The sequence below is a fragment of the Bos taurus genome, chromosome 20 (assembly GCF_002263795.3).
Source record: "Bos taurus isolate L1 Dominette 01449 registration number 42190680 breed Hereford chromosome 20, ARS-UCD2.0, whole genome shotgun sequence".
In the NCBI taxonomy this organism is placed as follows: Eukaryota; Metazoa; Chordata; class Mammalia; order Artiodactyla; family Bovidae; genus Bos; species Bos taurus.
In genome coordinates, this window is record NC_037347.1 from 38406563 (window position 1) to 38431826 (window position 25264).

At 40.1% G+C, this 25264-nt stretch overlaps 1 protein-coding gene across 6 annotated transcripts in view; it reads right to left on the bottom strand.

Moving 5' to 3' along the window:
* Nucleotides 1-25264, bottom strand: part of SPEF2 (sperm flagellar 2) — a 202549-nt gene that overhangs the window by 37088 nt on the left and 140197 nt on the right. For all 6 annotated transcript variants that reach the window (XM_059878899.1, XM_002696381.6, XM_010816825.4 and 3 more), the window contains 4 exons: nucleotides 22246-22411; nucleotides 14200-14328; nucleotides 11523-11661; nucleotides 7656-7885 (listed from right to left, as the gene is read on the bottom strand). In XM_059878899.1, coding sequence (XP_059734882.1) covers nucleotides 7656-7885; nucleotides 11523-11661; nucleotides 14200-14328; nucleotides 22246-22411 — 664 coding nt within the window. The remainder of the gene's footprint in view (nucleotides 1-7655; nucleotides 7886-11522; nucleotides 11662-14199; nucleotides 14329-22245; nucleotides 22412-25264) is intronic.

Here is a 25264-nt window from a genome sequence, read left to right on the forward strand (position 1 = left end):
GCTGACTCACCTTATTGTACAGCAGAAACCAACACAACACTGTAAAGCTATTATCCTCCAATTAAAAATAAATTTTAAAAATTTACTGATACTAAAAGAAGTTATACAGTTTAGATTTTACATTTAGATCTATAAAAAAAGGGGGGAGGGCATCCTTCCTAGATTATTTTGCAAAGGAGTTGTGCCTCATCTTTTTCTTTTCCCTTAAGGTCTAATTTCTGACACTCATTTATCTGCCAGAGAGAGGAATATGTATTTATCTGGACAGAAGGACAAAATAATTAAAATCACACAAAACTCCTAAAATACATTTCTTCCTAAAGGCAGAGAGCCTAGACCAACATCTCTCTCTCCTCCTACAACTTCTGTGAAACTCCTGGTCATGAGATTACATTGTCCTATTTCACAGCACAATGAAACTTGGAACATGTGCTTGTGTGACTTGATACTAAAATGACTCATGTTGACACACACACTCAGTGTTTGCTTCAGGTTAAGGCTTTAGGGTCCCAGGCTTTCCCTCCTCAACAGACAGAACCACCCTTCTTTTGTGCTTTGTCACGTGCCAGATGACTGCTAAGCACTAGGGAGATGTTCAAGAAAATAAATCTCCTTTCCTAATTGATCTTTTGGATCTCATGTCTCTTAACATCTTTAAATTGAAAACCTTTGTCAGTCTGCTTCTGTCTCCTACTTTATTGGCCTCTAATTTATATTTTGCCTTTTAACCAATCCTTTTGCAATTGTTGTTGTTAAAACAAATCCTTATTTATGTATTTATTTTTAGATCCTAAATTTTCCTGTTTTCATTTAAACCTAGTCTCCTTATAGCCAGGACCCACTGCCTCCACTATCTTTCATGCAGGTTGGGTAACTTTCAAGCTTCCCACACTAGACCCTCAGCGCCATGCTGGCTGCCTGCTCTACACACGAGAGAGTTGGTGAATACATGAACAGCTGCGTGAAAAAAGCAGACTCTGGCTGTTGAATGAAAAGACTAACTTTCACTACTAATTTAGCTAGTTTTCGTATCGTTAACTTTCTGGCCAGATTTTCCAGAAATGCTATCTTGAATTCTGAGCACACACTTTATCACTGGCCACATGTAATTCTCCGGCTTCATGAGACTACATTCCCCCTGAAGAGACACCTGGAACTGTGCCCACAGACTATTCTACCAGGTCCAAAGGCTTCTAGATTTACTACTGCATTTCTGTGATGTGACTCGAGCGAGTGGAAGGAGTTTCCAGGCTGAGTGCCACACTCCTTCTTGCCCTAATCTCTAGGACTTGCCACCTGCTTAGATATTCCTGTTAATAACATCAATCCTTTCTTTTACCTTTTCTAAGAAGCGTGAAAGTGTTGGTCGCTCAGTTGTCTCTGACTCTTTGCGACCCCATGGACTGTAGCCCACTAGGCTCCTCTGTCCGTGGAATTCTTCAGGAAAGAATACTGGAGTGCGTAGCCATTTCCTTCTCCACTTTTCTAAGAAATTTTTCTGTATTTCTTGATTTGAGTAAATTTCAGACTAATTTACTTTTCAGATCAAAATAGGGAGCTTATTTCTCTGCAAAGTATGGTGTCATAGTTCTAGAATTTTCTCAGACACTAAGCCTGGGAAAACCCACACAACTGTCTAGTTTCTCCTTTCAGGGAATCACCAGGTGCCCTTACTCTTGCTTCTAGGTTAGCTGAGGCTTTCTAGGGAGACAGTAGTGTCTGCTGCTCTCAGATACAGTCATCCTCCCTCCAATCCAATCTCCACATCCTTTGGCTCTAAATGTTTTTGATAATTCTCTCCATTGTGGCCTTTGGGGGCAGCCTGAGGCTTCACGTGGGCTTCCCAGGTGTTGCACTGGTAAAAATTCGCCTGCCAGTGCAGGAACTGAGGGTTGGGAAGATCCCATGGAGGATAAAATGGCAACCCACTCCAGTATTCTTGCCTGGGAAATCCCTGGCGGGCTATGGCCCATGTGGTTGCAAAGAGCCGGACACGCCTGAGTGACTGATCACACAATCTTAAGATTTCACAGCCTGACCACAAGCTCTTTGTGGCCCTCATTTCCTGGCTTGTCTGTTGCCCATTCCCTAAATAGGTCATGCAACTTCAAAATCTCAGTGTTGATTCCATTTTCTCCTGTGCCTAGAAAACTCTGCCCCTGCTTCTCTTCCTGGAAGCTTCTGCCAGAAGTTTCCCATGGACTACATCCTTTGCTGACCCACACAGGAGAAACAACTACTTCCTCCTTGGATTCTTGTAAAAACCACGGAGCTGGGTGATGGAGCTCGGCCACTACAGCCTAGACTTCCTGAATTTGTGCCCCGTCTCTGAGACCAATCATTGACTCCCAGGGTCTCCAAGAGGGCGTTGAGAGGGACACTTGTCATTTTTTAAAACAAAGTTGCAGGCCTTGAAAAACTAAGCACTGCCTCTCTTGAAGGAGTTGAGGGTACAGAATTTGCTGAATAGTGTTTCTCTGGATAGCCTCTGAGCAGAAATCAAAATAACTATGAACCAAATCTCTATAAGATATTACATCAAGTACTGATGAGCTTACAAAGAAAAGGAGTCCTTATGGCTTAAGTGGGGACACTGGAACATTGCTAAAGTGTTCTAGCTTCAACAGACTCCAAATTGCTTGCATTGGAGAAAGACTCTCTTTCTGATATGCTTAGCACTTGATGTTTGGACAGGATGTAACTACCCAGAGCTCACTCGGTACATAGCTGAATGTTTTTGGTTTGGAGGCTTACAGTCCCCAGGGAGCTGCATACCTCAGGGTTCAGTTCCACCTGGTGTTGTGAATTTTCATTTCTTTCTTTTTTTTTTTTCTGGAATCGTTCTAAGATAACACTGTGTTCCTATGTGTTCTGTCACTTAGTCGTGTCTGATTCTGTGACCCAATGGACTGTAGCCTGCCAGGCTCCTCTGTCCATGAGATTCTCCAGGCAAGAAATCTGGAGTGGGTTGCCATACCCTTCTCCAGGGGATCTGGGGAATTGAACCTGTGTCTCCTGCGTCTCTTGCATTGCATATGTATTCTTTACCCGGTGAACCACCAGGAAATCTCTGAAGGTACCTCTTAGGGCATGTGCACCTTCAGGATACCGAGCTCACATTCTGCGTAATAATACGCAGAGTTTGTATCCATATTGCATAATGTTATATATTACATAAGAATATAACACTACTGTAATTATATTATTAAGTGATAATGGCTTATATCACACCTGAATTGCACATCCAGTGTGCCAGACACTTTTAAAGCACTTTATGAGCATTAATTACTTTAATGGTCATAACAGTGAAATACCCCATTTTTCAGATGAGGAAAGTGTGACAAAAAGAGGTTAAATAATTTGCTCAAGATCATATTACAATCATTTGACATGAGGTGGAGTTGGAAAGAGCTGTCTGACTCTTCTTACCCACGGATGGGTCTTCTTCCTCATCCAGCCATGGGTAAGAAGTGAATTAACGTGAAGATGCTTGAGTAGGGGCTGACACACAGGGCTCGACACCATTCCAATATTGACTTCTGTCATAATTCAGAAAATATCCACAAAATCTATTCTGTGCTGGGAGTATGCTCATGGGAATGATCCCTGGGACAGGCAGTAGAAAGAAGGTCCTGAAGATTCAGGCTGTCTTACTGACTTAAGCTGCTCCTAAAACTTTAAGTATAGATCTTTGTTGGATCTTTGTTGGGTGGTAATAAAAATGTTAGCATGATAAATCCTTTAATTACATTTTGCATAATTTTGTATGATTATCACATATAAGATCTTTTTTTTCTGGCATATTTGTGACAATCAACAAATGGTATATTATGTCTAATTACTGCCTTTATCAAAGGAGATTTAGAAATATGACACGTGCCTAATTTGATGAGGAAAGCAGGGCTGAATAAAAGCATGACAGTATATTACACACTTTTAATTTTCTGTTATTTTCAGTAAGCACTATCTTAATGACTTAATTTTCATGTGGATAACCAGTACTCAGCAAAAACTCTTTAAGCTTTAGTTCTTTCTATTAATATTTTGATACTAGTTGTTCACAAGTATTTATTCAGTCACTTGTTTTAATGAAAGATTATCCATTTCACTCAATAATTTTATTTATGTAGCATAATTAAATGTAACAAAGTGTAACTTAATGACATTGATAGCCCTTGTAAATTTGCTAAAATACTCTTACGACGGGCCTAGTAACATAATGATTGTTACGTGCAAATATGTATGTTTTTTTCCTAGAAAAGATTCATCTATTCATCATATTTTAATATATTTCAGTGAGCTTGATGCTTGCATCTTAGATATCATAGGTTGCATTGGACTATGTGAAATAGTATAAGAAAATGCTCACATTTCTTGGCTTAGATATAACAGCAATTTTCAAGTTGAAGCAGAAAGTTTTGTAAGAGCCCACATTTGGAAAGTTACTACTTTCAGCCAGTTGCTCTATATTTTCAAAATGGTTATCACTTCAATTAAGAGGGTCTTTTGAAATTGTAGATTTTTAGGGTAAGTGTCATGAGAGGTATCCTAAAAGATTTTCTAATTCTTGAAAGGAATACAACAAAAACTTCATGTAAAAAACAGATCGATGTATATCTATTAATAATCATTAATAACAATTAATGAAGAAGAAAGACTTAAGTCAGAGGATGTTTTGGGTGTCAAAGGAACTGGGAGAAAGGGCGAGTGGTAATTAACTTCTAAGATGTCATCAGAGAACCTCTAATTCTGTGACTCTGGGATACAGGAAATAGAATGATTATTATTTTGTCTTACCTTTTATACATGAGCAAAATGACAACAATGAATATTATTTCTGTTGATAGACCACCCGAATCTGCTAAGTGTTTCACATGAACTTAAAAAGTGCCATATGCAACATATATTTTTTCAAATAGTATAACTGAGCTAATAACAAAGAAAGGGTTTAAACTTTTTGCTTATAGACCATAACTCATTTTGAACCATCGAGATCTCCAAATCCCATGGTATTATATAGCTTTGTCAATTCTGTGTCAATTATAACTGTTGTTCTTAAATCTGGATAATTCTCCAGCACAGGTGGTGGAGGTGGTTCCACAGAAAGAGTTGGTCTCTGTATCTGTTTTCCTGCAGTTCACACAACTGGGGAAGGAGAAGCAGAGAAGTCCCTGACCTTTCCATGAGCATCTGTACTCAAGCCTCATAGCTCCATGGTTTCTGGTGACTGTTCCCCCAACTTTAAATATCCTCTGTATCCTTGCCATCTAGTCACTCTTTACTTCTTTCAGTTCCTCCCTCCAAGCTGTTTTTCTGCAGTTTCCCTGACCAACCTCTTTGCACACTGATTCTCCCTTGTTTGCATTCTTGAGCACTTTGTTTTTTGTTTTGTTTTGATCAAGTTCAGATTTTGTTTTGGAAAGAATCTAAATAGAAGTTTATATTTTCTTCTTCTTTGGATGCCTTTTCAAATCATGCTCTAAGTCCCTAGGGCAAGTGGTTTTCCTTTTACATCTACTTTTATACATACATACATACATATATATATATATGAAGGAAATGGTAACCCACTCCAGTACTCTTGCCTGGAAAATCCCTTGGACAGAGAAGCCTGGTAGACAACAGTCCATGGGCTCGCAAAGAGACGGACACGACTGAGCGACTTCACTTTCATATATTATATATAACTATCTCCTTCTTCCTCTACCTCCCTTTCTTTCTTCTCCCTCCCTTCCTCTTCCTACCATACTTTGAGAACTGTTGTACCCTACCATACTCTGAAAATAGACAGTGTATCAGTTGATATCTTTTGGTCCAGTTTCTAGTGTTAATCTAAGACATACACATGTCAAGTTATAACTGATATTTGTAATTTATTTATTTTTTTACTTTTTGGCCACTCCTTGCGGCAGGAGTGGACCAGGGATTGAACCAGCGCCCCCTGTAGTGAAAGTGCAGAGTCTTAGCCACTGGACCACTAGGGAAGTCCCTGTAATTTATTTTTAAACTTTTAGTTGAAATGCAAACTCTTGATTTTGAGGTTGGAGCCAAGAATGTTTTACGGCTATTGTGATGAATGTAAAGTCTCTTCTGAAAGGGACTATGTGTGGTTATAATTTTCCACCTACTCAAATGTCCCCCAAAACTTTAAATTTTGACCTGCTTCCAGTCACCCTCATTTAGAATTAAAGCAAATTATATTTCATATTTGAATTTTTATAGCTCTGTCTTATTTTATATATAAATAATAGTCTGGATAAAATAAAAAGCAAAAGCAACTTTGAAGAAGGAAATATGTAATAAAAAGACCTTGTAAGCCCACACAATGGCAAAGAGGCTGGAATCTGCCTCACTGAAGGAATTTCATGTGCTGGCTCTATAAAATTGAGTTTTTTGTTTTTTTTTTCTTCTGTAGCTGCTGATGGCCATACTTTGGGGCCTTCTGCTCCCTACTCAAATGCTGCCAACCTGAGTTGCTGTGCCTTTATATCCTGGAGGTGTAGACCCACTCAAGCTGATTAGATGAGGTGACACTTCCCAGGGTAGGGGACTACCCAGGGATACAGTGGGTACATCTATTTCACCCACTGGGCTTAGCAAGGAAGTCTTTAGGCTTAAAGTAAAGCAATACTCTCTTGACTAATGAGATCTAATGTGGTTTTCTGGAAATACTGAACTTAAAAAAAAAAAGTGAAGTACAACCATCATGAAAGTGAAACTGTGTTAGTAATGGACAAAGGTCAGCTGACTATTCTTAGGAAAAGCAAATGATTTTCTAGTAAGTAGGAGATTTTGGAAGACAAGCCTCTTTATGTGAGGCAACTTGGTTCAGTGAGAAGGGACAAGACCTTTGAACCTGAAGTGTCCTGAGGGATATGTGACCATAGGCAAGTTCTCAACTGCTCTGCCACTCAGTATCCTGACCCATAAAATGGAGATGATGATCCTCCATGTTCTGTCTGAATTATGTGTGCTGTCAGTTGATGGCACTCACTGCTGAATATCTATAAGTAGAAACATCCAAAACTTAAAAAAAAAAAAGAAGCCTGTGTAGGTGCTAGAGTCATAATAATAAAAGGTGAAGGAAATCAAGAATTTGTGTGCAGAAAATAATGTGTCCACTTACATGTGAACAGATTAATTAATCAATTGATTAAGCAAGTATGTGTTCACAAAGGTTCTGCTCTTGGTCTACAAAACATTGCAGGAAAAGGCATACATAAATGGGAAGTTCTCTACTCCCTGGTCTCCCTCCCTAGACTAGTTGGGGAACATAGAAACATAGCTCATAATCCCAGTAAATTCCCAATGAAACTTAAACTTGAAGGATGCATGAAGGCTGCTTCTCAACTACCAGATGAAGTAATGCTCATTGCCAAATGGCTACCAGGGGCAGGGAGAGCAGGAGAGGAGAATTATCAGGGATGAGAGTCGCCATACCGCCAAAGTGTTAGACACTGTTTTGCTCTGTTTAATTCAGATCTATGTTGTATGAAGCAAATACTAGATAAACTAGAATGAAGCAAGGGCTCGTTTCAGCACCACATGACCACAGAAGGCTGTTTTACTTGTGGACAGGTGATTGCCTTCCTGGTTAACCTCAAACTTTTTTGTTTTTTTTTTTGTCCTCTTTTCACAATAATCACTTTTCCTACCTTTGGGCGCTATATCTAAAAACTGATCCCGGAGGTTGTCCAGCTGCTCGATGGTCAGGGTGCCGTTTTCCTCCTTTTCCACAGGTGGAGGGCGTACCGGAGGAGGTGGATCTGGAAAGACTTTGATATCGCCATTAATGAAGAAGTCTTCTTGGTCTAAATAAAGTTCATTCTGAATTTTGGTTGATGTTTCAATGTGATAGCGAGCTACCCCAGTTAGTTTTTCCACACTGAAAATGGAAACATGAATAGGTTTATCCTCATTGAAAATACTATCAGATTAATAGTGTTTTCTTCTTAGACATACACAAAGAGTTAACACATTAGAAAATATAGCTAAGTTAGAAAATTCAGTCTGCATGTTTAAAAATTATAATTTATTCTCAAGTCCATTTGTACAAAGGCAGGGTAAAAATAAATAAATATAGATTAGAAGTAAAATATATGCTCATTACCGGGCTAATAGTCCCACATTTTATACAAAACTGAACAAAAAGAGATTCCATTAAAATGATTTTACTAGTATTAGGCAAGATTATGTCAAGAGATATATTTCATTCTAAATATAGACCAGAATAAGGTTATATGACAGAAAATCCTGTAAAATATGACTATTAGTATAACACATTTATTTGGAATGAGGACAAGTTGTGTGTAAAGTGAATTAAAGTTGATAATGGATTTCAAGAAAAGTGGCTTTTCTCCAACTTTATATCAAGGAGTTTGATGTGACCTAAGACCCATTTGACAGAATGGACTCTGACAAGATAGCCCGTTGAAATTGCTTTCCTATGTTTATGGAGAATAACGTTGTTGGTATTGTTTAGTTGTGTCTGACTCTTTTGTGACACAATGAACTGTAGCCCACCAGGTTCCTCTGTCCATGGGATTCTCCAGGCAAGAATACTGACATGGGTTGCCACTACCTTCTCCAGGGAATCTTTCTGACCTAGGCACTGAACCCACATCTCCTGCATTGCAGGCGGATTCTTTACCACTGAGTCACCTGGGAAACCTGGTGAATAGTAATTCCCAGCTAAATCACATGGTATAAGCAGTCACAGTTTGGAGCGACTGTGGTGCGGTGGAAAGAACCCTGGAAGCTGAGCTCTCATCGTACACCTTCTCCAGCCCTGGGTCCTTGAGTTAGTGATTTAAGCTCTCCAATTTCCTCATCTTTGCAAGGGAGCCCAAAATACATAACTCCATACCTTATGGTTATTAATGTGAAATCACATAGAGCATGGATTTAGGTTTTCCTAGGGATTATAGTTAGGAGAAGGCAATGGCACCCCACTCCAGTACTCTTGCCTGGAAAATCCCACGGATGGAGGAGGCTGGTAGGCTGCAGTCCATGGGGTCGCTAAGAGTCAGACAGGACTGAGCGACTTCACTTTCACTTTTCACTTTCATGCATTGGAGAAGGAAATGGCAACCCACTCCAGTGTTCTTGCCTGGAGAATCCCAGGGATGCCGGAGCCTGGTGGGCTACCGTCTATGGGGTCGCACAGAGTCGGACACGACTGAAGCGACTTAGCAGCAGCAGGGATTATAGTTCGGAGAAGGCAATGGCACCCCACTCCAGTACTCTTGCCTGGAAAATCCCATGGATGAAGGAGCCTGGTAGGCTGCAGTCCATGGGGTCGCTAAGAGTCCGACACGACTGAGTGACTTCACTTTCACTTTCATGCATTGGAGAAGGAAATGGCAACCCACGCCAGTGTCCTTGCCTGGAGAATCCCAGGGACAGGGGAGCCTAGTGGGCTGCCATTGCACAGAGTCAGACACGACTGAAGTGACAGCAGCAGCAGCAGAAGCAGCAGGGATTATAGTTATGGGTCTAACTAAAGGATTTACGGGGTCGCAAAGAGTCGAACATGACTGAGCGACTGAACTGAACTGAAAGGCTACTTTAAAGGCCAGAGAAGTTTTATACAATAACTAAAATATCACTGTAATACAGAAAGAATCTTACATCTTGCAATAAAGATTGAACATGGCAGAAAAGTGCATATTTAATCTGCTTTTATATAACTCTGCTGCTGCTACTGTGTCACTTCAGTCGTGTCTGACTCTGTGTGACCCCATAGACGGCAGCCCACCAGGCTCCCCTGTCCCTGGGATTCTCCAGGCAAGAACACTGGAGTGGGTTGCCATTTCCTTCTCCATTTATATAACTCAGGAACACCAAAATAAACCTCCCCCCCAACAACAACAACAAAAAATCGTATTAGTCATTTTCTTTCAAAAGACAATCTTGAATTTAATTCCAGTACACTGTATTTGTGAGGTATTTGTGAGTGCCCATATAGTAGGTATCATCTAGGTACTTTCTGCTTGATGGCGTTTGTGGGTGGGGCAGAGAAGGGGCACTGGGTTAGGAGGGACGCCAAGTGCATGCAGAGACCCAGCCAGAACCAGGGTATCAAAATAAGTGCGCCATCTAGTGGAAAGTTATGAAGAGTACCCTCAAAAGGAGGGTAGGGTAAGGAGAAATGCCAGGAGAATGAAAAGTGGGATTTGAAGTTGAAAGAGATCTGATAGGTCTCCCTATTCATTTTTTCTTGCCACTTGAGGATTTTTGCAAGAACTAAAACCAAGAGCATAGCTGAACAGTACTAGGTTTTCATTTCTTGTGGCCATATTCAGGTATCAGAGAGAGACATACACACAGAATCCATCTGAGAAATAGGCATGTCAGATAAAAATAAGCATTTACACTTAGTAAATGTGCCACAAGGATGGGCGCTGTGAACCCTAAGAATGAAGAAGGTATGCTTTCATTTGTAAGTGGCAGGCAGAGATCAGGACTGTACATCACTGTTCTATGAGTTAAGCATGATGGCAATGAGGTGACCAGGCTGAGGGGTATGTCTGTGCGTGTGTGTGTGTGTGTGTGTGTGAGAGAGAGAGCTACTTAGATACAAACAATGAAGCTGAGGATTTTACAACAGAACTTTCACAATGAGGCAAGCACTGGAGAAAACAAACCATAACAACCATCTTCTAGCTGGCCCATGTTGCTTCTAAGAACACTTGCCATTTGTATTCTATGTATGCCGTGACTTCCAACTTATCAGTAAATGTTTATTGCAAACTGTGGTATGGCCCAGAATCTAGCAGAAACCTCTAGAAGAGCCTGGTTGGAGTGTTTTCTTTTACAGATGAGGCTTGTGGGGTAGGAGGTGATTAGGCGTGCTGTAATTTGTGGACAAGGAGAGAGTTCCCATCTCTTGGTCTCCTGACTGTTGAGGGCGTTTCTCTCTGCTGAGCTGCTTTCTTACACCTTTCAGGGGAGAATTAAGAGGATGAGATGCTCTCTAAGGACCTGTACCTCCCCATAAAGAACAATGATCGGTCACAGGTCTGTTTCTGCTCTAGACTACAGTTCTGTTCCTCACTAGAAATGAGGATCTAGAAAGTCTTTAGAATCTAACAGAAAAGTAAATTGGCTGTCACAAGGCAATCAGCCTAACAGGGAAAGCATTCCTGTAAATGCCTTCTCCATCTCCTGCTCACTGGCCCTGACTAATAAGAAGCCTGGCATTGGAAAGATATGAAACATTATATCATGTCTAAAGAATAATTTTAAATTGCTTACATGCTTACCTTGTACACTAAGGTCCTCATGGAGCAGTGGGAAAACCAAACTATCATAAATAATGTGCAGTAGTGCCCTTTAATACATGACTTAACTGTGGTTAAGAAGCAACACAAGTGTATAGGTGATTTCCTAAAAGGTCAAAATTCTATTTATAAATGCAATTCACATTTGTAAACATCTTAACATTTTTTTGGTCAATTTTGGTCTTCAGGCATTAGCAAAGTAAATACTCAAAATACTTAAAATGTCATGCAGTTCTTTACCTGGCCATTTCATTCAAGTACCTCTCACCGAGCCACTTTTCCATGAGTCTATATACATCAACAGCCTTTATTACTAACTCTTCCAGGAAAGCCAATGCTTTTACCTTTATCAGTTCAAGTCGGAACTGTGTAGCTATCTCTATTTAAAAAAGAGAAATAAAGATGTTTTTAATGTATTATATGGCATGAACTTTCTGATAAACCAAATTCAATTTTGAACCAATTATGCTTTAGTTTGTGGAAATTTTGGCACATCTTTGATATACCAAGATGGATAATTAATAACCTATCCACCTTGGAAACAAAACAGCATGTGGTAGAGTCATTTGACAGTTTACTTAAACCAAAATTGTAATTCAATTTTACATATAATTGCACTTTGTCATATACCATTTGATAAATTGGAATGGGAAAACAGAAATAGATAATTTCTGAATTTTAAAAAGGGGGAGGCTAACTATGTCTCTTGATCTCTCTTCTTAGAACCTTGGGGAGACGACACCATATTCTTCAGCGGAGGTAAGAGGAGGGTGAAGCCCGTGGTCCCAGGGCCTATTGATATTCTCGGCACACGGTGAGGTCTGTGATTTCCCTCTAAAATATCTGTCCAGTCTTTCTTCTTTGCTTTTTCTATTGCCACGTTTTGACACTGATTTATATCTCGCCTCCACTACGGCAACCACCTCCACCCTGCTTTCTCTAAGTTCCCTTCCCCACCTCAAATCCAAATCCACCAATCCCAGAGTGACCTGTCTCACCTGCACACATGCTTCTGAGCACTTTCTGCCCAGAATTCTTTACTAGCTCCCAGTTGCCATAAGGGAAACGGAACTTTCTGGGCAGCGCCTATGTGACCCTCCACCTCCCAGATCCAGAATGTGCCTCAGACTCCACAGCTACTCCCCATCGGTGGGTCGCACAGTTCCCCTCCCCAATCTGTGCCCCCATTGTCCCCTGCACACATTTCTCACATTCTTCTTGTTCAGCTCAAGCATGAATTCAACCGCATGGAAGTCTTTCTTGACTTCCTGCTTGTGCCCTTTGTCCTGTCCACCGAGCTCCAATATCACAACATATTGTAAGTGATCATTTGCAGTTCTGTTCCTATTTTTTTTCTTTTGATGCTTTGTGTTTGTGTATATATGTGTATATTTTTTTCACCTACTGTAGGACTGGCATACAGTAGAAACTCAGAAAACCTTTATTGTGTAAATATGTGAATTCAGCCACACTAGGAACCACGTACGCAATGAACTGAAGGATGACATATACTTAGCCACTGAAAGCAGATGTGGGAACAGGCAATGTGACAAGCATGTGTCTTGACTTCCTGTGTTCAACATCCTTCAGATTTTACTCTTGAAAATAATAAAGCAGGTGGTAGGATGATGAAGAGAGGGGAGAAAAGGAGAGAATCAAAGGATGGAAAGTATCTTTAGTAGCTAATCGTCATTGAGTAGTTAATGGGTCCCAGCGTATCCAACACTGCATTTTTACAGTTTTGACATCTAGTATATTGACCATGGCTTCTTTCCAATGAGGATACTTTGGTTCAATTTCTTGATCTTTTCAAATTCTGTTTTGAATTGTATTATAAGACACTTGGAAGAGCCAGGAGGAGTTTATGTTGTATAAAATTGTCGCTCTCCATAGAGGAGGCCCTTGAATGTTATTGATACGTCACTAACTCTTCCATGGGGTCTACTCCCAAGAGCTCCCTTTCAGGACTGGTTAACCTTTAGTCAGGGTTTACTTGCCTAATGAGATGCCTAAATTATTCTTATTATATTATAGAAGCATAACCTTAAGCCTTCTTTCAGCCTATAAGATCACACCAACTTTAAAACATTGCTTCTCTTTTTTGACTTTGAGATTTTAATTACTGCTGATTGCAGCCATGAAATTAAAAGATGCTTACTCCTTGGAAGGAAAGTTATGACCAACCTAGATAGCATATTCAAAAGCAGAGATATTACTTTGCCAACAAAGTCCGTCTAGTCAAGGCTATGGTTTTTCCAGTGGTCATGTATGGATGTAAGTGTTGGACTGTGAAGAAAGCTAAGCACCGAAGAATTGATGCTTTTGAACTTTGGTGTTGGAGAAGACTCTTCAGAGTCCCTTGGACTGCAAGGACATCCAACAAGTCCATCCTAAAGGAGATCAGTCCTGGGTGTTCATTGGAAGGACTGATGCTGAAGCTGAAACTCCAATACTTTAGCCACCTCATGCAAACAGTTGACTCATTGGAAAAGACCCTGATGCTGGGAGGGACTGGGGGCAGGAGGAGAAGGGGATGACAGAGGATGAGATGGCTGGATGGCATCACCGACTCAATGGACATGAGTTTGAGTGAACTCCGGGAGTTGGTGATGGACAGGGAGGCCTGGCGTGCTGCGATTCATGGGGTCGCAAAGAGTCAGACACGACTGAGCGACTGAACTGAACTGAACTGAACTGATGCTCTCCTAACCTCTTCCCAAATTCCCTTTTTGAGATCCCAGCAGACAATCATACAGTAGTCAGATCTAGTTTTCATATGGTTGCATGAAAACAGCCAAATGAGTGTTATGCCTTTCAGTCAGTTTGCTTGTGCTTCATAGACACAAAGTCAGCCAAGGGCTGCTTGCCTACTGGTCTATTTTCTACTCAAAATATCATAGTTCTTTCTAATTGCTACCTTCAAATTGCAGGGCAGCAAGATGCTCTTCCTTTATTCTGAGCTTCAGTTCGTTTTTCACTTCCACTTCCTCAGTCTCTTCTGCTGGCAATACTACAGGAGCAGCTTCTGTCATAGGTGGGGATTTACCTGAAAGGGTAATGAATTATGCTGAGTTATCTGCTAATGGGCAAGTATACACACAGGGTCTTGGATAAAATGCATACAAAGTGGAGTGTGTAGAGCTATACATGTCTAGTGATTTGGGAAGGAGAGACCCCGGGCCACACAGTGTGAGTGATGAAACATTAATAATCCTTCCTTGAGAATTCTCCATGTGGTATCTGGCTGGACACATATAAAAATGCCCCATTCATGTAGCATCATGGAAAGATGAGATATGTGGCTAGTGCAGACATGATCACAGACTCCAAAGAGGGTTCAATTTAGAGTTTGGGGACAGAAATTAGCAAACCCCAAGATTGTGCTGGCCACCTGGAGAAACAACAGTCTTCAAAGGATATTTGCACTGACCAGTGTTCCCCAGGTCCTCATCAAGAAAGACCAGAGAACAGCCTCATGCAGATACAGTGGAAATGTAGCCTATGGTCAAGAATCTGTAATTCACTTCATTTAAAAAAATTAATTTATTTATTTTAATTGGAGATTAATCACTTTACAATATTGTAGTGGTTTTTGCCATACATTCACATGAATCATCCATAGGCGTACATGTGTTCCCCATCCTGAACCCCCCTCCCACCTCCTTTCCCATCCCCTCCCTCAGGGTCATCCCAGTGCACCGGCCCTGAGCACCCTGTCTCATGCATCAAACCTGGACTGGCGATCTATTTCACATATGATAATATACATGTTTCAATGCTATTCTCTCAAATCATCCCACTCTCGCCTTCTCCCACAGAGTCCAAAAGACTGTACTTTACATCTGTGTCTTTTTTGCTGTCTCGCATATAGGGTCATTGTTACCATCTTTCTAAACTCCATATATATGTGTTAATATACGGTATTGGTGTTTTTCTTTCTGGCTTACTTCACTCTGTATAGTAGGCTCCAGTTTCATTCACCTCTTTAGAACTGATTCAAATACATTCTTTTTAATTGCTGAGTAATATTCCATTGTGTGTATGTACCACAGCTTTCTTATCCATTTTCCTGCTGATAGACATCTAGGTTGCTTCCATGTCCTGGCTATTGTAAATATTAGTGCTGAAATGAACATTGGAGTACACGTGTCTCTTTCAATTCTGGTTTCCTGGCTGTGTATGCTCAGCAGTGGGTTTGCTGGGTCATATGGCAGTTCTATTTCCAGTTTTTTAAGGAATCTCCACACTGTTCTGCATAGTGGCTGTACTAGTTTGCATTCCCACCAACAGTGTAATAGTGTTCCCTTTTATCCACACGTTCTCCAGCATTTATTGTTTGTAGACTTTTTGATAGCAGCCATTCTGACTGGCATGAGATGGTACCTCATTGTGGTTTTGATTTGCATTTCTCTGATAATGAGTGATGTTGAGCATCTTTTCATGCGTTTGTTAGCCATCTGTATGTCTTCTTTGGAGAAATGTCTATTTAGTTCTTTGGCCCATTTTTTGATTGGGTCATTTATTTTTCTGGAATTGAGCTGCAGGAGCTGCTTGTATATTTTTGAGATTAATTCTTTGTCAGTTGCTTTGTTTGCTATTATTTTCTCCCATTCTGAAGGCTGTCTTTTCATCTTGCTTATAGTTTCCTTTGTTGTACAAAAGCTTTTAAGTTTAATTATGTCCCATTCGTTTATTTTTGCTTTGATTTCCATTACTCTGGGAGGTGGGTCATAGAGGATCCTTCTGTGATTTATGTCAGAGGGTGTTCTGCCTATGTTTTCCTCTAGGAGTTTTATAGTTTCTGGTCTTACGTTTAGATCTTTAATCCATTTTGAGTTTATTTTTGTGTATGGTGTTAGAAAGTGTTCTAGTTTCATTCTTTTACAAGTGGTTGACCAGTTTACCCAGCACCACTTGTTAAAGAGATTGTCTTTTCTCTATTGTATATTCTTGCCTCCTTTGTCAAAGATAAGGTGTCCATAGGTGTGTGGATTTATTTCTGGGCTTTCTATTTTGTTCCATTGATCTATATTTCTGTCTTTGTGCCAGTACCATACTGTCTTGATGACTGTAGCTCTGTAGTATAGTCTGAAGTCAGGCAGGTTGATTCCTCCAGTTCCATTCTTCTTTCTCAAGATTGCTTTGGCTATTCGAGGTTTTTTGTATTTCCATACAAACTGTGAAATTATTTGTTCTAGTTCTCTGAAAAATACCTTTGGTAGCTTGATAGGGATTGCATTGAATCTATAGATTGCTTTGGGTAGTATACTCATTTTCACTATATTCATTCTTCTGATCCATGAACATGGTATATTTCTCCATCTATTTGTATCATCTTTGATTTCTTTCATCAGTGTTTTATAGTTTATCAGTTTATATATAGGTCTTTGTTTCTTTAGGTATAGTTATTCCTAAGTATTTTATGCTTTTTGTTGCAATGGTGAATGGAATTGTTTCCTTAATTTCTCTGTTTTCTCATTGTTAGTGTATAGGAATGAAAGGGATTTCTGAGTGTTAAATTTATATCCTGAAACTTTACTACATTCATTGATTAGCTCTAGAAATTTTTTGGTGGAGTCTTCAGGGTTCTCTATGTAGAGGATCATGCCATCTGCAAACAGTGAGAGTTTTACTTCTTATTTTCCAGTCTAGATTCCTTTTATTTCTTTTTCTGCTCTGATTGCTGTGGCTAAAACTTCCAAAACTGTGTTGAATAGTAGTGGTGAGAGTGGGCACCCTTGTCTTGTTCCTGATTTTAGGGGAAATGCTTTCAATTTTTCACCATTCAGGATAATGCTTGCCGTGGGTTTATCATATATGGCTTTTATTATGTTGAGGTACATTCCATCTATTCCTGCTTTCTGGAGGGTTTTTATCACAAATGCATGTTGAATTTTGTCAAAGGCTTTCTCTGCATCTATTGAGATGATCATATAATTTTTATCTTTCAATTTGTTAATGTGGTGTATCACATTGATTGATTTATGGATATTAAAGAATCCTTGCAACCCTGGGATAAAGCCCACTTGGTCATGATGTATGATCTTTTAAATATGTTGTTGGATTCTGTTTGCTAGAATTTTGTTAAGGATTTTTGCATCTATGTTCATCTATTGGCCTGTAGTTTGCTTTTTTGTGTGGCGTCTTTGTCTGGTTTTGGTATTAGGGTGATGGTGGCCTCATAGAATGAGTTTGGAAGTTTACCTTCCTCTGCAGTTTTCTGGAAGAGTTTGAGTAGGATAGATATTAGCTCTTCTCTAAATTTTTGGTAGAATTCAGCTGTGAAGCCGTCTGGACCTGGGTTTTTTTTTTCTGGAAGATTTCTGATTACAGTTTTGATTTCCATGTTGTGATGGGAAAATCTGTTAAGATTTTCTATTTCTTCCTGGTTCAGTTTTGGAAAGTTATACTTTTCTAAGAATTCGTCCATTTCCTCCAGGTTGTCCATTTTATTGGCATATAGTTGCTGATAGTAGTCTCTTATGATCCTTTGTATTTCTGTGTTGTCTGTTGTGATTTCTCCATTTTCATTTTTGATTTTGTTAATTTGATTCTTCTCCCTTTTTTCTTGATGAATCTGGCTAATGGTTTGTTTATTTTATTTATCTTCTCAAAGAACTAGCTTTTAGCTTTGCTGATTTTTGGTATGGTCTTCTTTGTTTCTTTTTCATTTATTTCTGCTTTAATTTTTATGAGTTTTTTCCTTCTACTAACCCTGGGGTTCTTCATTTCTTCTTTTTCTAGTTGCGTTAGGTGTAGGGTTAGGTTATTTATTTGATTTTTATCTTGTTTCTTGGGGTAAGCTTGTATTGCTATGAACGTTCCCCTTAGCACTGCTTTTACTGAATCCCATAGGTGTTGGGTTGTTCTGTTTTCATTTTCATTAGTTTCTGTGCATATTTTGATTTCTTTTTTTTGATTTCTTCTGTGATTTGTTGGTTATTCAGAAGCATATTGTTTAGCCTCCATATGTTTGTATTTTTAATAGTTTTTTTCCTGTAGTTGACATCTAATCTTACCACAGTATAATCAGAAAAGATGTCTGGAATGATTTCAATTTTTTTTAATTTACCAAGACCTGATTTATGGCCCAGGATGTGATCTGTCCTGTAGAATGTTCCGTGTGCACTTTAGAAAAAGGTTAAATTCATTGTTTTGTGGTGAAATGTCCTATAGATATCAATTAGGTCTAACTGGTCCATTGTATCATTTAAACTTTGTGTTTCCGTGTTAATTTTCTGTTTAGTTGATCTATCCATAGGTGTGAGTGTGGTATTAAAGTCTCCTACTATTATTGTGTCACTGTAAATTTCCACTTTCATACTTGTTAGCATTTGCCTTACATATTGTGGTGCTTATATATATATATAGTATATATATATATATATATATATATATATATATTTGTAATTGTTATATCTTCTTCTTGGATTGATCCTTTGATCATTATGTAGTGTCCTTCTTTGTCTCTCTTCACAGCCTTTATTTCAAAGTCTATTTTATCTGATATGAGTATTGCTACTTCTGCTTTCTTTTGGTCTCCATTTGTGTGAAATATCTTTTTCCAGCCCTTCACTTTCAGTCTGTATGTGTCCCTTGTTTTGAGGTAAGTCTCTTGTAGACAGCATATATAGGGGTCTTGTTTTTGTATCCATTCAGCCAGTCTTTGTCTTTTGGTTGGGGCATTCAACCCATTTACATTTAAGGTAATTATTGATAAGTATGATCCTGTTGCCATTTACTTTATTGTTTGGGGTTTGAGTTTATACACCTTTTCTGTCTTTCCTGTCTAGAGAAGATCTTTTAGCATTTGTTGAAGAGCTGGTTTGGTGGTGCTGAATTCCCAGCTTTTGCTTGTCTATAAAGCTTTTGATTTCTCTATCATATTTGAATGAGATCCTTTCTGGGTACAGTAATCTGGGTTGTAGATTTTTCTTTTCATCACTTTAAGTATGTCCTGCCATTCCCTCTGGCCTGAAGAGTTTCTTTAGAAAGATCAGCTGTTATCCTTATGGGAATCACCTTGTGTGTTATTTGTTGTTTTTTCCTTGCTGCTTTTAACATTTTTCTTTGTGTTTGATCTTAGTTAATTTGAGTAACATGTGTCTTGGGGTGTTTCGCCTTGGGTTTATCCTGTTTGGGACTCTCCGGGTTTCTTGGACTTGGGTGGCTATTTCCTTTCCCATTTAGGGACGTTTTCACCTATTATCTCCTCAAGTATTTTTTCATGGCCTTTCTTTTGTCTTCTTCTTCTGGGACTCCTATGATTTGAATGTTGGGGTGTTTGACATTATCCCAGAGGTCTCTGAGATTGTCCTCATTTCTTTTAATTCTTTCTTCTTTTTCCCTCTCTGTTTCATTTATTTCCCCCATTATACCTTCCACCTCACTTATCCTATCTTCTGCCTCAGTTATTCTACTGTTGGTTCCCTCCAGAGTGTTTTTGATCTCAGTTATTGTGTTATTCATTATTGATTGACTATTTTATTTCTTTTAGGTCCTTGTTAAACATTTCTTGCATCTTCTCAATCCTTGTCTCCAGACTATCTGTAACTTCATTTTGTTTTCAAGATTTTGGATCATTTTTACTATCATTATTCTGAATTCTTTTCCAGGTAGACTCCCTATCTCCTCCTCTTTGGTTTGGTTTGGTGGGCATTTATCATGTTCCTTTACCTGTTAAATATTTCTCTGCCTTTTCATCTTGTTTAGATTGCTGTGTTTGGGGTGGCCTTTCTGTATGCTGGAAGTTTGTGGTTACTCTTTATTATGGAGGTTCCTCCCTGTGGGTGGAGTTGGACGAGTGGCTTGTCAAGGTTTCCCAGTTAGGGAAGCTTGCATCACTGTTGTGGTGGGTGGAGCTGGATCTCTTCTCTCTGGAGTGCAATGAAGTGTCCAGTAGTGAGTTTTGAGGTGTCTATGGGTTTGGTGTGACTTTTGGCCACCTGTATTTTAATGCTTAGGGTAATGTTCCTGCGCTGTTGGAGAATTAGCTTGGTATGTCTTGCTCTGAAACTTGTTGACTCTTGAGTGGAGCTTGGTTTCAGTGTAGGTATGGAGGTTTTTGGATGAGCTCTTGTCAATTAATGTTCCCTGGAGTCAGGAGTATTCTGGTGTTCTCAAGTTTTGAATTTAAGCCTCCTGCCTCTGGTTTTCAGTCTTATTCTTACAGTAGCCTCGAGACTTCTCCATCCATACTGCACCGATGATAAACCATCTTCTTTTGAAGATAATGGGCTGCCTTTATGGGTGTCTGGTGTCCTCTGCCAGAATTCAGAAGTTGTTTTATGGAATTTTCTCAGCGTTCCAATGATCTTTCAATGAATTTGTGGGCGAGAAAGTGGTCTCCCTGTCCTATTCCTCCACCATCTTAGGACCACCCCCCCTACTTCATTGTTTTTTAACTAGTACTTAAGTACGAGTACTTCAGAGATAGTCTATGAGAATTAGAAAATAAGGATTTGCCAGTGTTTGCCTGAGAATGTACCCATAAGAAATGGCAGTGTGATTCTAGCTGCAAGCCCAGCTTATACAATTCTGCTGCATCACTTCAGTCGTGTCCGACTCTGTGTGACCCCAGAGACGGCAGCCCACCAGTCTCCCCTGTCCCTGGGATTCTCCAGGCAAGAACACTGGAGTGGGTTGCCATTTCCTTCACCATATACAATTCTACTTAGTTCAATAAATCTTTCTTGAAGTTCTGATCTCAAGGGGTTCAAATTTTGGGAAGAAGACAAATATTAACAAAGAAATTGTAATTAGATGTGTTGCATCTTATTTGCAGTAGTGGATGTGAGTATAAGTTACAGATGAAAGAGCCCTTAATCTCTCTGGGTTTCTGTATTAGCATCTGTAAAATTAGGAAATTTGACCCAACTAACTATTCCATTAAAGTAAATTGAATCATTTTCTTCAAATGCTGATTATTTCCTTTATGTTCACCGTTTGAGACAAATGAGGGTCACAAGTTCTTAATTGTAGTGCTACTCTTTCCTCTGTTCCAGGGGCCATCACCTCACGCTTCCCTCATCCTCAAGGCTTTGTTGTAACTCCCACTGTAGATACCTGGATGGACTCCACCCAGGAAGCACTTCCTACTTCCTCAGATGGAGTGAGATGACTGTGCTCCCCAGGGACCTCTTTTTCCTCTTTTTCCTCTATCTTAAAGAATTTTAGGCAGGAAGAGGCCTCCAGGAGGTTAAGTTAAACCTGAGATCTGAATTAAACCTACGGGCATGGCAACCCACTCCAGTATTCTTGCTTGGAGAATCCCATGACAGAGGAGCCTGGTGGGCTACAGTCCATATGGTCACAAAGAGTAGGGCATGACTGAGTGACTAACACTTCCTCACTTTCACTTCAAGCCTGAAATTTACACACACAGAACTAGCTTTTGGGCTTCCCTGGTGGCTCAGCGGTAAAGAATCGCCTGCAATACAGGAGATGCAAGAGATGCTGGTTCGATCCCTGGGTCGGGAAGATCCCCTGGAGAAGGAAATGGCAATCCACTCCAATATTCTTGCCTGGAAAATTCCATGGACAGAGGAGCCTGGCAGCCTACAATGGTCCATGGGGTTACAAAAAAGTTGGACACGACTGAGTGACTAAACTACCACCTGTTGCTTGTAACCCTCTCTTGATTAAGGCAGCTACTATCAGTCCCCTTGCACATACTTTTCAGATTGCACAGTGTCATCTTGGGGTTCTTTTCACATGTTTTAAACTGTCTTTGAGATTTATTTCACCCTGAATACACTTGGTTATGTGGATAAACAACTTAAAAGGGGCTGGCATGGAGAATGTTTGCCAACTAACATTCAAGCTTACAGACACCTGAGTCTCTAAATAAAACCTAATGAACAGCATTCTAGTAGCTCAGAGGCTCATGTGCCTGGTTAAGTGCTTATTTTCCACCAAGGAGAGGTTAAGCATCCATGGTTCTGGATGCTAAAGCTGCGAATACCTTTTCCTTTTTTGTCCTCTTTTTTTTTCTTGGGTGGTGGTGGTGGTGGCGGAGGCTCCTTTTTCACTTTTTTATTTGCAGCCGCCTGAGGAAGTTTTTCTTTTGTTTCTGCTGGCTGGTTTTCTTTTTCTTCTTCCATGAGCCTCTGGTGAATTTCAGCAGCCACCTGGTTGTATAAGAGCAATACTTCAGTACATGCAACATTTATGAAAGATGATAACTATTTGGATTGAGTCATCACCCAATGTCATTGAAACCTCCTTTTACTGAAACAACCATGCCATGTATTAAGTCTTTACAGAACACACTTTGATGTTTCACTTAAATGGGAACCTGTCTCTGTCCTGAGATGTGGCTTCCTGAGGCCATCTGTGTGGCAGCCACTCACTTTCTCAAGCCCTGCCTGCCATGTGTCTTTCTGTTTCCTCATTGCTGCCTCCAAACCTGGAAAGCTTCAGAGTCGTGCAAGCATTTCTTTCTCAATCTCAGACCTATGGATTGAATGCTCACTATTTTTCCAAGTTATTTAACTTATATGCAGAGTTCAGTTCAGTTCAGTTCAGTCACTCAGTCGTGTTTGACTCTTTGCGACCCCATGAATCGCAGCACGCCAGGCCTCCCTGTCCATCACCAACTCCCGGAGTTCACTCAGACTCACATCCATTGAGTCAGTGAAGCCATCCAGCCATCTCATCCTCTGTTGTCCCTGCCTCCTCCTGCCCTCAATCCCTCCCAGCATCAGAGTCTTTTCCAATGAGTCAACTCTTCACATGAGGTGGCCAAAGTACTGGAGTTTCAGCTTTAGCATCATTTCTTCCAAAGAAATCCCAGGGCTGATCTCCTTCAGAATGGACTGGTTGGATCTCCTCGCAGTCCAAGGGACTCTCAAGAGTCTTCTCCAACACCACAGTTCAAAAGCATCAATTCTTCGGCGCTCAGCCTTCTTCACAGTCCAACTCTCACATCCATACATGACCACTGGAAAAACCATAGCCTTGACTAGACGGACCTTTGTTGGCAAAGTAATGTCTCTGCTTTTCAATATGCTATCAAAGGTTGGTCATAACTTTCCTTCCAAGGAGTAAGTGTCTTTTAATTTCATGGCTGCAGTCACCATCTGCAGTGATTTGGGAGCCCAGAAAAAATAAAGTCTGACACTGTTTCCACTGTTTCCCCATCTATTTCCCATGAAGTGATGGGACCAGATGCCATGATCTTCGTTTTCTAAATGTTGAGCTTTAAGCCAACTTTTTCACTCTCCACTTTCACTTTCATCAAGAGGCTTTTTAGTTCCTCTTCCCTTTCTGCCATAAGGGTGGTGTCATTTGCATATTTGATGTTTTTGATATTTGTCCTGGCAGTCTAGATTCCAGCTTGTGTTTCTTCCAGTCCAGGGTTGCTCATGATGTACTCTGCATATAAGTTAAATAAGCAGGGTGACAATATACAGCCTTGACGTACTCCTTTTCCTATTTGGAACCAGTCTGTTGTTCCATGTCCAGTTCTAACTGTTGCTTCCTGACCTGCATACAGATTTCTCAAGAGGCAGGTCAGGTGGTCTGGTATTCCCATCTCTTTCAGAATAGAGTACATTACATGGAATGCCAGGCTGGATGAAGTACAAGCTGGAATCAAGGTTGACGGGAGAAATATCAATAACCTCAGATATGTAGATGACACCACCCTTATAGCAGAAAGCAGAGAAGAACTAAAGAGCCTCTTGATGAAAGTGAAAGAGGAGAGTGAAAAAGTTGGCTTAAAACTCAACATTCAAAAAACAATGATCATGGCATCCGGTCCCATCACTTCAAGGCAAATAGTGTGGAAACAACGGAAACAGTGACAGATTTTATTTTTTGGGCTCCAAAATCACTGCAGATGGTGACTATAGCCATGAAATTAAAAGACACTTGCTCTTTGGAGGAAAAGCTATGGCCAACCTATACAGCATATTAAAAAGCAGAGACATTACTTTGTTAATAAAGGTCCGTCTAGTCAAAGCTATGGCTTTTCCAGTAGTCATGTATGGATGTGAGAGTTGGACTATAAAGAAAGCTGAGTTCTGAAAAATCGATGTTTTTGAACTGTGGTGTTGGAGAAGACTCTTGAGAGTCCCTTGGACTGCAAGGAGATCAAACCAGTCCATTCTAAAGGAAATCAGTCCTGAATATTCATTGGAAGGACTGATGCTGAAGCTGAAACTCCAATCCTCTGGCCACCTGATGCAAAGAACAGACTCACTGGAAAAGACCCTGATGCTGGGAAAGATTGAAAGTGGGAGGAGAAGGGGATGACAGAGGATGATATGGTTGGATGGCATCACCGACTTGATGGATGTGAGTTTGAGCAAGCTCTAAGAGTTGGTGATGGACAAGGAAGCCTGGCATCCTGCAGTCCATGGGATCGCAAAGAGTTGGACATGACTGAGTGACTGAACTGAATTGGACTGATTCTTCCAAGTTCCTGTTATCTCTTGGCTTTCAATCTGGGGCATTCCCCTAAATCAGTGTTTCTCAATCTTTTTTTTTTTTTTTAACATTTTATTTAATTTTAATTTTATTTTATTTTTAAACTTTACAATATTGTATTAGTTTTGCCAAATATCGAAATGAATCTGCCACAGGTATACCTGTGTTCCCCATCCTGAACCCTCCTCCCTCCTCCCTCCTCATACCCTCCCTCTGGGTCGTCCCAGTGCACCAGCCCCAAGCATCCAGTATCGTGCATGGAACCTGGACTGGTGACTCGTTTCATACATGATATTATACCTGTTTCAATGCCATTCTCCCAAATCTCCCCACCTTCTCCCTCTCCCACAGAGTCCATAAGACTGATCTATACATCAGTGTCTCTTTTGCTGTCTCGTACACAGGGTTATTGTTACCATCTTTCTAAATTCCATATATATGCATTAGTATACTATATTGGTGTTTTTCTTTCTGGCTTACTTCACTCTGTATAATAGGCTCCAGTTTCATCCACCTCATTAGAACTGATTCAAATGTATTCTTTTTAATGG